This window comes from Diabrotica virgifera, chromosome 9 (assembly GCF_917563875.1).
Source record: "Diabrotica virgifera virgifera chromosome 9, PGI_DIABVI_V3a".
NCBI lineage: Eukaryota > Metazoa > Arthropoda > Insecta > Coleoptera > Chrysomelidae > Diabrotica > Diabrotica virgifera.
In genome coordinates, this window is record NC_065451.1 from 193,234,950 (window position 1) to 193,248,054 (window position 13,105).

The following is a 13,105-nucleotide window of genomic DNA, read 5'->3' on the forward strand; positions in this document are numbered from 1 at the left end:
TCTGTATTTATATATTTCTATTGTTTTGTCCCAAAGAACAGGTGTCGCTTCAATAAATGTTATTAATATTTCACTATCAATCTGAGATATCATAATATAAAATATATGCACCTACTTCAAACAGCCACAAAGTGTAAATGAAAATAATGTACCAAACAACCAAAGAAACTACCTTCGTGCGACTAAACGACAGTATCATATGAAAGGATGCATTAAGTCCCCTATGCTACTGGGTACGTTAAGACGGCACGGCTGCCGTCTGTCTGTTGTTGTAAGTGAGGGACGACATAAACACGGCGACTTCACCGAACGTTCCAACCACCGCGACCGTCTAGTGAGAAAGGCTCCATATGATTACATGAGCCACCATTGGAATGTCGTCGTGCGTTTTAACCCTCGCACGTTTAAATTCTTTTAATGTGAAATAGCACTATTAGTCCAGAAAGCCACTGCGCATCCGATAGGAAAAATATTCTAATTCGGATTTTTTGCACAATCTTACTCAAAAAGGACTAGTGCAGTCACTGAACGTGGATATGAGCTATTACCTCCGATTTCGTTGAACCTCCATCGATTTGCATGAAAATTGGTGAGTGGTTAGAGGATATCTCATGGAACAAAGGTGACATGGTGTCAACTTGCGCTTTTACCCTGAAGGTGGATGCCACCCCTCCTCGTGGGTGAAAATTATTTTATTAAAAATAACCCCACAATTCGATAGAGGGACAAATTATAAGCAAAATTTGTTATATAAAGTTATTTAAATAAATCAAAACTTTTTGAATTATTAAAGATCAAAGATTTTAATTTTTCGTTAGAAAAATGCATGTTTTTAACCTATTTTTCATAAATAAATCAAAAACTATAAGTTTTTACGAAAAAGTTATTATTATCAAAATTGAGGCTAATAAAAAATAAAATAAACTCCTTACTAGAAAGACCTTTCAATGTTAAATAAAAGTGAGTTATAGGTAATTGAATGTATATTTCTTTCGTCGAGTACCCAAATCTAAGTATTCAAGCTTAAATAATGGGAGAATGATGCATTTTATAACATAAACTTATTAAAGATTTGTCAAAGTTCTTAAAAATATATATCAAATAAGCCCTCAAACAAGTTGATAGCATTAACATTTATGCACCAAAAATGTTTCAAAATTTATCTTTTAAAATTTTTTCCAAAAAATGTTATTGTTTTTTTGTTTTTTGTAAATAAGTCCGTTAATTTTTAAGATATCAGCTTCACCTAAAAACTAATTAGATTTATTAAAAAACGTCGAATTTAGTCTTTTAGATCATTAACTTTTTTAAGAATAAAATGTTAAATGGCCCCGGTTACATGGTTATCGCAGCAAAATTGAAACTTTAAACGTTTCTATCTCGGTTATTTTTTACTCCTATGGAAATAGTAAGATGGGTACAGTATTTGGAAGAGAAAAAACTAAAATTTAGTTAAATATTATTTTTTACGTATATTGAGTATTTTTGGAGTTATTATCAAAAGAAAATGGAAAGTACGATAATTTTAAAAATTCTGATTTTTTAAATTATATCTTTTTTTTTTTCAAAAATATGCATTCTAAACCGGTCAAACTTGTTGAAATCAGTAACTATGTTACCCTATAGAAATTCTTGTGAGCATTACTACAAATTTTAATTTTTGTGGAAATGGCGTATGTTTTATTTTTCACTTTTTCCTAAAAAAATCGAAAGGGTTCTCTTATTTTCATCATAACTTGCTTAATTTTGATGATATTAACTTCTACTGAAACTTATTTGATAGGTATTTCGAAGTACTTTGAGAAGTGCTTAACAAGTATATTCTATAAAATGCATCGTTTTCCCGTTATGTAAGCTTGAATACTTAGATTTGAGTCCTCGTCGAAAAAAAATATACATTCAATTACCCATAACTCAGTTTGAAATAACATTAGTTTAGTTTTTTAAGTGGGAAGTGTATTAAAATTTTTATTATCTTTAATTTTGGTAATAGTAACTTTTTTACAAAAGCTTATAGTTTTTAAGTAATACGTGAAAAACAGTTTTAAAACATGCATTTTTTTCAAGAAAAAATCAAATTTTTGATATTTAATAACTCAAAAAGTATTGATTTATGTTAATAACTTTATATAAGAAATTTTGCTTAGAAGTTGCCCCTCTATCGATTTCTTATATTATTTTTAATAAAAAAAATTTCACTCCCGAGAAGGGGTGGCATCCACCCCCAGGGTAAAGCGCAAGTTGGCATCATGTCACCTATGTTCCTTGAAGTATCTTATAACTACTCACCAATTTTCATGAAAATCGATGAAGGTTCAACAAAATCGGACGTGAAAACCTTCAGTGACTCCACTAGACTCCTTTTAACAAATTTGCATGTTGCCAGGACCAAAGGGTGGTCAAAAATTTTTTAAACGTTTTTTTTTGTTTTTTTTTTAAATTATTTTTTTTGCATGGAAAAAAGTTTTTTTAGGTTTTTTGGATCATTCCAAACAGAAAAGGTCTTTAGTGACTTTTCTCTAAAAATGATAGTTTTTGACATATAAGCGTTTAAAAATTGAAAAATTGCGAAATCGGCCATTTTTAACCCTCAAAAACTATGTGAAAAACTGAAAATTTGAATGTTGCCAAGGTAGGTAGATATTTTTTAAACATCGATTGATGAAATCCCGAAGAGTTTTTTGCAATACAATATTCAAAACTCCTTTGTTTTTTAATTGCTAATCAAGCATGCGCGACACTATTTTCCACCGACAGTATGGTGCAAATGAAAGGAATAAATTCGTTATTTCGTAAACCGGCGAGATTAAGGAAAAATCCCGAAACAGGTCGATTTTTATTTTTAAGGTATGATATTGTGGCATATATGGTATACTAGTGACGTCATCCGTCTGGGCGTGATGACGTAATCGATGATTTTTTTTAATGAGAATAGGGGTCGTGTGGTAGCTCATTTAAAAGGCTCTTCAATTCTCTATTCAGTAATGTAAACATTTACATAATTATTTATACAGTGTGTCCTTCTACTTATGTTTTTGTCAAATAATTTAATTTAATAAAAATTTTTTGGACACCCTGTATAAATAATTATGTAAATGTTTATATTACTGAATAGAGAATTGAAGAACCTTTCAAATGAGCTAGCACACGACCCCTATTCTCATTTAAAAAATCATCGATTACGTCATCACGTCCAGATGGATGACGTCACTAGTATACCATATATGCCACAATATCATAACTTAAAAGTAAAAATCGACCTGTTTCGGGATTTTTCCTTAAAGTCGCCAGTTTATGAAATAACGAATTTATTCCTTTCATTTGCACCATACTGTCGGTGGAAAATAGTGCCGCGCACGCTTGATTAGCAATTAAAAAACAAAGGAGTTTTGAATATTGTATTGCAAAAAACTCTTCGGGATTTCATCAATCGATGTTTAAAGAATATGTACCTACCTTGGCAACATTAAAATTTTCAGTTTTTCACATAGTTTTTGAGGGTTAAAAATGCCCGATTTCGCAATTTTTCAATTTTTAATCGCTTATATGTCAAAAACTATCATTTTTAGAGAAAAGTCACTAAAGACCTTTTCTGTTTGGAATGATCCAAAAAACCTAAAAAAACTTTTTTCCATGCAAAAAAAATAATTTTAGAAAAAAAAGCAAAAAAAAAACGTTTAAAAAATGTTTGACCTTTTGGTCCTGGCAACATGCAAATTTGTTAAAAGGAGTCCTTTTTGAGTAAGATTGTGCAAAAAATCCGAATTAGAATATTTTTCCTAGCGGATGCGCAGTGGCTTTCTGGACTATATCGGGTAGAATGTGAGTAGAATTGAATTTAGAGAATAAAAAAATTGGCAAAAACAAAATTAATCAAAAAGACAGGTGAGAAAAAGTAAGTCTGGGGTGCAGCTGCACCTCGCACCGGCTTACGAGGGTTAATACAAAAATGTTAACACTTACCCACTCCTTTTTTAAAACCCAACAACCTCTGGTTAGGGCTCTCAACATATTGATAGTCCTTTTAGGTTCACCGACAACCAAATGTGTGGTCTTACTGGTAACCTCATCTTCAACTTGAAATCCACCTAATTTCTTGACAATCTGCATGAACGTTTGGACCTCTTCTTTGTGCATCTTGGTACATACTATGCTGGGCTGAACGGGTTTGTCAATTTTTAACCTTTTCTTCGCACTTTGTGTTATCAATTGGAATTCTTGTGTACTTCTTCTGTTTCTGACAGAAGTAGATGGAGTGCACTTCAATGTTAGATTTCGTTTTTGTGGAGTTTTTGGCGTTTTACTTACTGTTTGTGACTTCTCCTTTAATTTTATCCTTGTAGATAATCTTCGGTCGTTGCTCTTTATTTTCTGGTTATCAGTATTAGATTTGTCAATAACGGAAGATTTAGTACTCTCTTTTGGTGGTTCCATATTTTTCTTTTTGTTTAAAAGCTCATTTAAAAGGCTAACCTGTTCATCATCGTCACTGTTAAATTCTGGTTTATCGTCTTTTTTCTTCTTGTTTTTATTCGGTTTTTTGTTTAAGAGCTCATTTAAAAGCTCGAGCTCTTCATCATCGTCACTAGTAAATTCAGGTTTATCATCACTTTTCTCTTTATTCTTATTAGTTTTCAATGGATTTATAATGTTTTCAATGTCTATGTTGTTTTTATCTAAAAGATTTTGCATTTTTTGGGAAACGATAATAGGTTTTTTAAACACACCAGGGTCATCTATGACTTTTTTGGCAAGTCTTTTTTCTTGTCTATCTCGATTGTCATCTATGCAAATTTCTTGAAGAGCAGTAGGACTATACAACCTCCTGAATCTTCTTCTTGGTTGAGAATCAGGTGGAATACTGACGTCAATATTATTTACATCTGTCGAGCTCATTGTTCTCCGTAGGATCTCTTTATCATCTCTTTTTGGTTTAACAGCCGAAGCACTGATAGTCTGTCTTCTTGTACTAGCTTTAACAGGTGTTGTTTTAACCTTCTTTGCAGGACTACCTTGGTCGTTAGACGAAACATTTTCTGTCGTTGATGGTGCCACAGTTTTTCGACGATTTTCTCTAGATTTGGGTTCACTAAATTCACTCATTCCTTTATCAGGAGGTGAGGTTTTAGCTTTCTTTGCGGGACTACCTTTGTCACTAGCAGAAACCTTTTCTTTTGTTAATGCATCTGAAGATGCTAAAGTTTTTCGACGATTAGCTTTCGATTTGGCTTCATTAGGTTCATTCTTTTCGGGACTACGTTGGTCATTAGGAGAAACTTTTTCTGTCGTTGTTGCATCTGAAGATGCTAAAGTTTTTCGACGATTAGCTTTCCATTTGGCTTCATTAGATTCATTCTTTGCGGGACTACTTTGGTCATTAGCAGAAACCTTTTCTGTCGCTGTTGCATCTGAAGATGCTAAAGTTTTTCGACGATTAGCTTTCAATTTGGCTTCATTAGATTCAATTTTTGGGGGACTACTTTGATCATTAGCAGAAACCTTTTCTGTCGTTGTTGCATTTGAAGGTGCTAAAGTTTTTCGACGATTTGGTCTTGATTTTGGTTCATTAGATTCATTGTTGGTAGGACTACTTTTGTCAATAGCAGAAACCTTTTCCGTCGTTGAAGGTGCCAAAGTTTTTCGACGATTTGCTCTTGATTTGGGTTCACTGTACTCAATTTCTTGTAAACTTACTAAAGGACCCATTGTTTGCCTTCTATTTTGCTTTATTACTCGTTTTTCTCTTTTCTTGATGTTAGAGTCATCCTTGACTTGAACATTAGCTGTCTGTCCAATATTTTCTTTTACATCACTTCCACTCATGGTAGCCCTTTTATTTTTTGATTTGTCAGTTCCTTTAGGTTTTTCTATTGGAATATCTTCATCTGATGTTTCAAACTCTTTTTCCAAGGCGCGGGCCAAGTTTCTAATATTTGCTTGGACATTTTTGGATTTCCCTACCTTTTTACCATCATATTTGTTTTCACTGGAAACCTCTTTTTGATTTTCTGGTTGATTCTTACTAATTCCAGTAGAGGCAGCTAAGGTTTTTCTTCTAGTATTTCGAGATTGTTTTACTTCATTTAAACCGTTCTCAACTAGTTCATCTTCGCTTTGAAATAGGTCTTGCGTAATTTTAGATTCCTCTTCGTTGATAGTATCTTTTTCTTTGGGAATTCGTTTCTTTCTAAGAGTAACGTGCTCAAAAGAAAGACTTTTTGCCTTATCACTAGAGGTGTTTTTAGTCTCAATTTCCTCTACCTTTACTTTATCATAAGAAGTGTCCTTATTCTTGGATAAACTGGGGTTTTGGTTTGATGTATCATTTTCTAAATCCCCTGATTTATCAGCCATGGACGAATTATTTTGTAAAGTTTTTAAAATATTGTTTACTAAATTTGCTTGTAGAGGACTAAAAGATGTTTTACAAGATTCAAAACTTGTCTTTCCAGTGGACTTACTATTATTTTTTGATTCTTCTGATATTCGAAGAGAAGACATATTGGTACTTGTAGATTTTTCTGTAGGTTTGCTAAACGTTTGTGCTACTGAACTATCTGTTTCTGTAGTAAGGTTTGGAGCACTTCCTTTTTCTTTATTAGATTTTGTGATATCTGGTGTACCACGACTAATATTTTTGCTAAAAATATGAAGACTTCTTGGTGTTAAAGCATTTGATTCGTCAGGTGTTAGCACATCGTCTTTGTTAAAAATTCTACAGGTTCGTGGTGTTCGTACTCTAGATTTTCTACCATTTTCAGGTGTACAAATATTATCAACATCTAAATTGTTCAGAACTGCTGTTCTTCTCCTGTAGATATCATCATCATTAACTTCTTCATTCCTTGGAGTTTTTGAAACACTCTTACCAGCCTGTTGAGTTTGTATTGTATAAATTTCTGGTGAGCTGTCAGGAGAACTAAATCTAAATGGAGGAAGAAGTGGGCTCTTTTGTAGATCAGTTAATTCCATATCTTCATGATTATTGCTGGTTTTTGATAAAACTTCACCATTTTTGACAGGGGTAGTTTTTACAAAATCTTCAAATAAGTCACTACTTCTATCCACTATATCACCATCTATCAGAGGTCCCAAATCAGATTCATCATCTGTAATATCTCCATCTGGTGTCAGTCTAATGGTGCCAGAAGGACCAGCTTGTAAAGATCTTCTCGTAAAAGACTGTACTTCTTTTCCAGCTGGAGTCATGACTATTGTTCTTCTTCTGTCAATAAGAGCTTTGGCAGAAGGCAATGGTGTACCTGCTTGAATACTACGTTGAAATTCTTCATGGATAATGTCTTCATAATCTTTTTGCATTTGCTGGAAACAATTTTTAGAAATTTTAGTTTGAATATGAAAATAATTAGTAACAATTCATTACAAGACAGCTAATGGAAAAATATAGGAATGAAGAAACAGATATTTCTGTAGTTTATATGCGGACACTAGAAGTAAAACCGGAAGTTGTAAAATTTAACTCATAATGGGTTTTTTCCACATGCAAGTGTTTTTAAATAAAAAAGCTACAGCTTTCACAGATAGCTTATTATAATGACGAATTCCACTGTAGCAACAAACAAAAGTATACTTACTGAACAAAGGGCAGATACATTGTGATCATAGGCCTCAGTGCCAATGGCAGGATAGTTTTTCTCAGATACCTTCATATGGCTAGATTTGCATGCTTCAAGCCATAAAACTGACACTAAGTGAACCTTCAGTAGGTTTGCTTTTTGATAAGTAGTAAATGAACCATCCTAAAATAGATTTAGTTAGCTACTTCATATAATACCTATAAACATTAGGCAGTCGTCTCCATTAAACGCCATACGTTGTGTACAGAGTCACTCCGTGTATGTATGTTTAATACAATAAATAATAGTTGTGGTCTGTTATCATACTCCGAACATAGCATGAAAATACAGTAAAACCTCGATAGAACGGACCTCTATTTAACGGACTTTGGATATAACAGACAAAAAGTCTGATCAAACGTAAAAAAAATTGATTACAAAAAATAAGAAAAATCTAATTCTGGAAGAAAAATCAGCAAGGACAGGATCTCAGCACTGCTTTGTACTAATGCCGATGGATCGCATATCTTTGCCAACAATTAGAGGAGCATTGGCAAATCTCGTAAACCTAGAGTTGTCAAAGATATTTTTTTTTTATTTTATTTAAAACTTACAAACACCACCTAGGTAGTAATTACATGTAAGAGTGCTCATTACTTGGTATAACAATATACACACAAAAAGTACAAAAAAATACAATATACACACAAGTACAAAATAAAAGTACAGAAAGTAAACACATTAAAAAAAGACACAAGTTAATAAAATTTTAAAAATGAGCCCATTACTTATCTATTGATGATAACATTTTTTAATATCCCTTACACTGCAGTTAAAGAGGTCTATATCACAGATCTTTATTAATGCATTACACTGATATTGCATATAGTTTATTATTGCACAAGGATTATATGGACTACAAGAAAATAGGTCATTACTGTTTACTCTTAGGTTGACCTTTGGCACATGAAACCTAATAAAATTGATCAAACCACATGTCTTATATTTAACATTGTTAATAATATTATGTATAAACACAACACATTGCATATTTCTTCTTTGCTCTAATGACTGCAAGCCAAATATTTGAAGCAACTCTTTTGATGGCGTAAGGTGACTATACACATTGTATTTCTTAAGGTATAAATACCTTAGAAATCTTTTTTGTACCTTTTCTATATGATTAATATGAAATTTGGCTTCAGGAGCCCATACCACTGATGCATATTCCAAGTTTGGTCTGACTAAAGCGTTATATAGTCTAATGGTTGTATTTATACTAAAGCATATAATGCTATATAAAGCTATATAATGCATCATCTGCCTGTTTCATATTATAGCTCTAATAAGGCTTGGTTCACCACAGATATTTTCAGAAATTGGCTTTTTTGAAGAATTTGAACCTGCTGTTAGAGAATTTCAAGAGAAGAAACTGGAAATACAGCCGAAGAAAGGTGGTGAAATGTTTATTGAATTTAGACAACGCTCCTGCTAATCCCCCTGAAACTATTCGACATTCAGCAGACGGCAACTTTAATAATTGTATATGGTATTTTTCAACCCATGGGTCAGTGAATAATTTTGGCAACCAAACGAGTATACAGTAATCCCTCTTCAACCGCGGGGGTTACGTTCCGAAGAGAAAGGTGCAGTTGGTGAAACCGTGGTTGGCGAGAGATCCCCGATCCAAAGAAGAATATGACCTATAATCTCAATTTGGATACGTATATTAGATTAGTACATAGAAAGAAATATGATGAAATTATGTACATTATATATAAATGAAACAATAAAATAAGTAGTTAGATAGTCATATTTTTTAAATGTATACATAGCATAAAAATAATAAAACATTCTCATTAAATATTCAACAGATATCGCAACCGTGGATAAGTGAAACCGCGGTTGATGAGTCCGCGGATAATGAGGGATTACTGTATTGCAGAAAGTTCTTAGATGAAGTAAAAAAGTAAAAAATATTAAACAAAACTTGATTCCTTTTTTAACTAACAGCTTTATACACTGTGTCTAAATACAGTACATATTTTCAAAAATAAATTTTTGATTGATTTTAAACTTATTTTTATATAACGTGTTCTCCGATTTTCTTTGTTTTATTTGTAAATAGTATTTTTGAATGTTTTAAGAACTGTGAAGCCCTGGGTTTTGCAGATGATTTGAAATTTTTTAGAGTAATTGGCAGTTTGGAGGATCAAAAACTTCTGCAGGAAGGTGTTGATAGATTAGATCAATGGTGTAGGATAAATAAGCTAAGGTTAAACATTTCTAAATGTTGTCACATAAGCTTCTTTAAACGAATTAGAAAATTGAATACTTCTTATTCATTACAAGGGATAACACTGAATTATGTTTCTAAAATTAAGGATTTAGGGGTTATTTTTGATGAAAGCTTAACTTTTGTGGAACACATTAATACAATTACAGTGAAATCATCAAAAATGCTAGGTTTTATAGTTAGGAGTTGTAAAACTTTTTCTGTAAATACATTCAAAATTCTTTATTGTTCATTAGTTAGGTCTAGATTAGAGTATGCTTCGGTGATATGGTCTCCATATCATGCAGTGCACATTGCAACAATTGAAAGCATTCAGCATAAATTCTTGCGGGTGTGCTCTTATAAACTTAAGTTGATTATAGTAGATCATGAGTATAGTGAAATTGAAAAGCAACTTAAATTACAATCCCTGGTAGATCGCAGGATTTGTGCTGGATTAATATTTCTGTACAAATTAGTAAATTGTACAATATATTGTACAGATCTATTGAATCAATTACACATTGGGATTCCCTCAAGAAATAGGAGAAATCGTTCCATCTCATTTTTTGTACCATTTCACCAAACAAACTATGGTTACTACTCTCCTTTAGATAGATATGCAAGAATTATAAATCAGTATCATCTAGAGGTCTTTGGTATTAGTTTATATTATTTTAAAAGTCAGTTAAGGAGCATAAATTTTTAGATTGCAATATGACGTGATGTAACCTACAGTCGGAAAAATCAAAGAATACCCATGAATGAACATATACAACACTCTGTATTTTCCTGGCACCGTGTCACAAAGAAAATTGTCCAGTGCAAGTACATGTAACAATACTTATTACATGTACTTGCGCTGGCCAATTTTTTGTGTGACACAGTGACAGGAAAATACAGCGTGTTTTATATGTTCGTTCATGGGTATTCTTTCATTTTTCCTACTGTAGTGTCTATTTAAGGGTGTATATGATAATGTATAATGGAAATAATTTATTTTAAATTTTTAATTTAGAATTAAGTTTATTTTCAATCTGTTTACATATTGTTATTTATTTTGTTAATTGTAATTTGTTAATGGGGTTTTCTCGTAAATAAATAAATAAAAATAAATAACGGACTTTCAGCTTTAACGGACATCCCGTCCCCCCAATTAGTCCGTTATATCGAGGTTTTACTGTACTGTACATTGCTTCACAGGCGGTGAAGCAGTGTACAGTAGTTCTTATACAATACAGTAGCTTTTATACAATAAATGATAGATACAGTCTCTATTGAATGTTGAACCCAGTGTCTATCTGCTATGAGCAACTTTAATGTTGGAAGCAGGGTCTTTAATTTTTGATCATTGCAACGTACGACTGGTAGAGGTTTTAACCTAGCGAAATGAGTAAAACAAGTACAGTAGAACACCGCAAATCCGAACCCCGCTAATCTGAACGTTCAGCAAATCCAAACCAACGGAAAGTGAAAAAAATTAAATAATTCTACACAAAACCTTAAAAACATGTTAATTATACTCAGCAATACCAGAAAATTGAACAATGTATGATTAATAGGACTTTGACATTTAAAATTTCTTAAAAATAAATACATACTGTAATATGTAGTGCTTATACAGGTTAAACATAAACTTACTTTGGTTCTCTCGTAGTCAAATTGAGTCCAAAATTATTGTCCACACTCTTGCAAGAACGTTTTGCGACTCAAAATCAATGACAATGAAAGCTTTGAATTACTAGTTAGGCTAATTTTCGGATAATCCGAACTTTTCGGAATCTGAACAGGCTGTCCCAATTTGTTCGGATTTTCAGGGCTCCACTGTAGTAAAAAAGAACAAGATGAGTTGCTTATCAATAAGTTGAAATATTGCACTTGACTGATAACGAAAACAATCGGAATCTTGTTGCTGGCGATCGACAAACGCTGTACCTAAACTACGGCATTTATTGGTGACCAGAACTGATTCTGGACGCGACCTACAGTGCTTATTGATAATCATGGCCTATGTTTTGTATTCACTACATGAAGTTGCTGGTGACTGACAAAGTCTGTATGAAACATCAGGCTTGTTGCTGTACGTAACCTACGGCATTTATTGAAGACCACAGCCTTAAAAAAATAAAACTTACTTTAAAAATCACATGTGTCACATCTTTTGTAATTTTCTCTCTGATAACAGCACCCATTGTTTGTAAATGGGCTTTCACAGCATCTGAACGATCTTTAGTACCAGTCTTGACCTCAACGAAAGCTATGACACCCTCCAATATTTTATTGTAACTAACTGGAGATGGTACAGTAGACGCCCCAGACTGCCCAGATGTAGGTCTACTATTACTACCGCCTTCTGAGTTTTCTGATGATTGTGGGTTATTCATCTGTTCTAAAGCCCTTCTCCTTAATAACTGAGTTGGACTCTCACAAGGTCTTTTCATTGTTTTCAGCAATGGACTAGACGGGTGCTTTTTCGCAAGTTCTTTCTTATAGGCTTCAATTTTATCTTTCTCTTTAGTTATAAGATTAATTATCAAATTTCGTTTTATTGGATCCTTCATTAGTTCTGAAAAGTGTTCCTCATTGAACACCAAACCTGTGTTCAAGTTATCTCTTGATCTTGCATTATTGTTTTCCCTTTTATCTTTTTTCTTTGTTGGTTGAGGTGTTAAATACCCATGGCTAATTTTTGGTTTCATTGTTACATTCGTTTAAAAAACATAAAAAGACATAAAAAAGTTTTTTAGTTTTTATATTCGAAACTTTCAAAACTGAAGTAATGCGATGTTGTTTATAAATATTGACATTTGACAGAAATGTTCCTATGATGATGTTTGTCTTCTTTGTCTATTAAATTTAGACCTGCAGACCTGCTCCATAGCCCTTATACGCCTAGTACATTGAAATTTGGCAACCATGTCTAGAGGTCCTATAAAAATAATTATGTGTGTTTGATTATAGGCCATTCCACGAACATACACCTGTTTTGGATTACTTCGACAACGAATGTTTTACTGTGCAACATAAGAAGTACGAAAGTAAATGGCGCTAATAATTATTCCAATAAACAACAATGTAATTTGCAATTTACTTTCGTTCTTCTTAAGTTGGATTTATAGTTTGACGTAGCGTAGACGTAGACGCAACGTAGACGTAAAGGCGCAGTCTCTCTTATGTGATTGTCGCATGCGTTTGACGCAAGCAGCAGTCGCAAGCGATGTTCTGTGCACTCCTCAAATATAAACTTGATACG

At 32.8% G+C, this 13,105-nt stretch overlaps 1 protein-coding gene across 1 annotated transcript in view; it reads right to left on the reverse strand.

Moving 5' to 3' along the window:
* Positions 1–12,664, reverse strand: part of LOC126892921 (uncharacterized) — a 38,710-nt gene extending 26,046 nt beyond the window's left edge. Inside the window, exons 1-3 of the mRNA XM_050662836.1 lie at positions 11,988–12,664; positions 7,596–7,760; positions 3,964–7,323 (exon numbers count right to left, since the gene is read on the reverse strand). Of these exons, the coding sequence (XP_050518793.1) occupies positions 3,964–7,323; positions 7,596–7,760; positions 11,988–12,551 (4,089 nt within the window). The 5' untranslated portion in view covers positions 12,552–12,664. The remainder of the gene's footprint in view (positions 1–3,963; positions 7,324–7,595; positions 7,761–11,987) is intronic.
* Between the last annotated feature and the right edge of the window lie 441 nt (positions 12,665–13,105).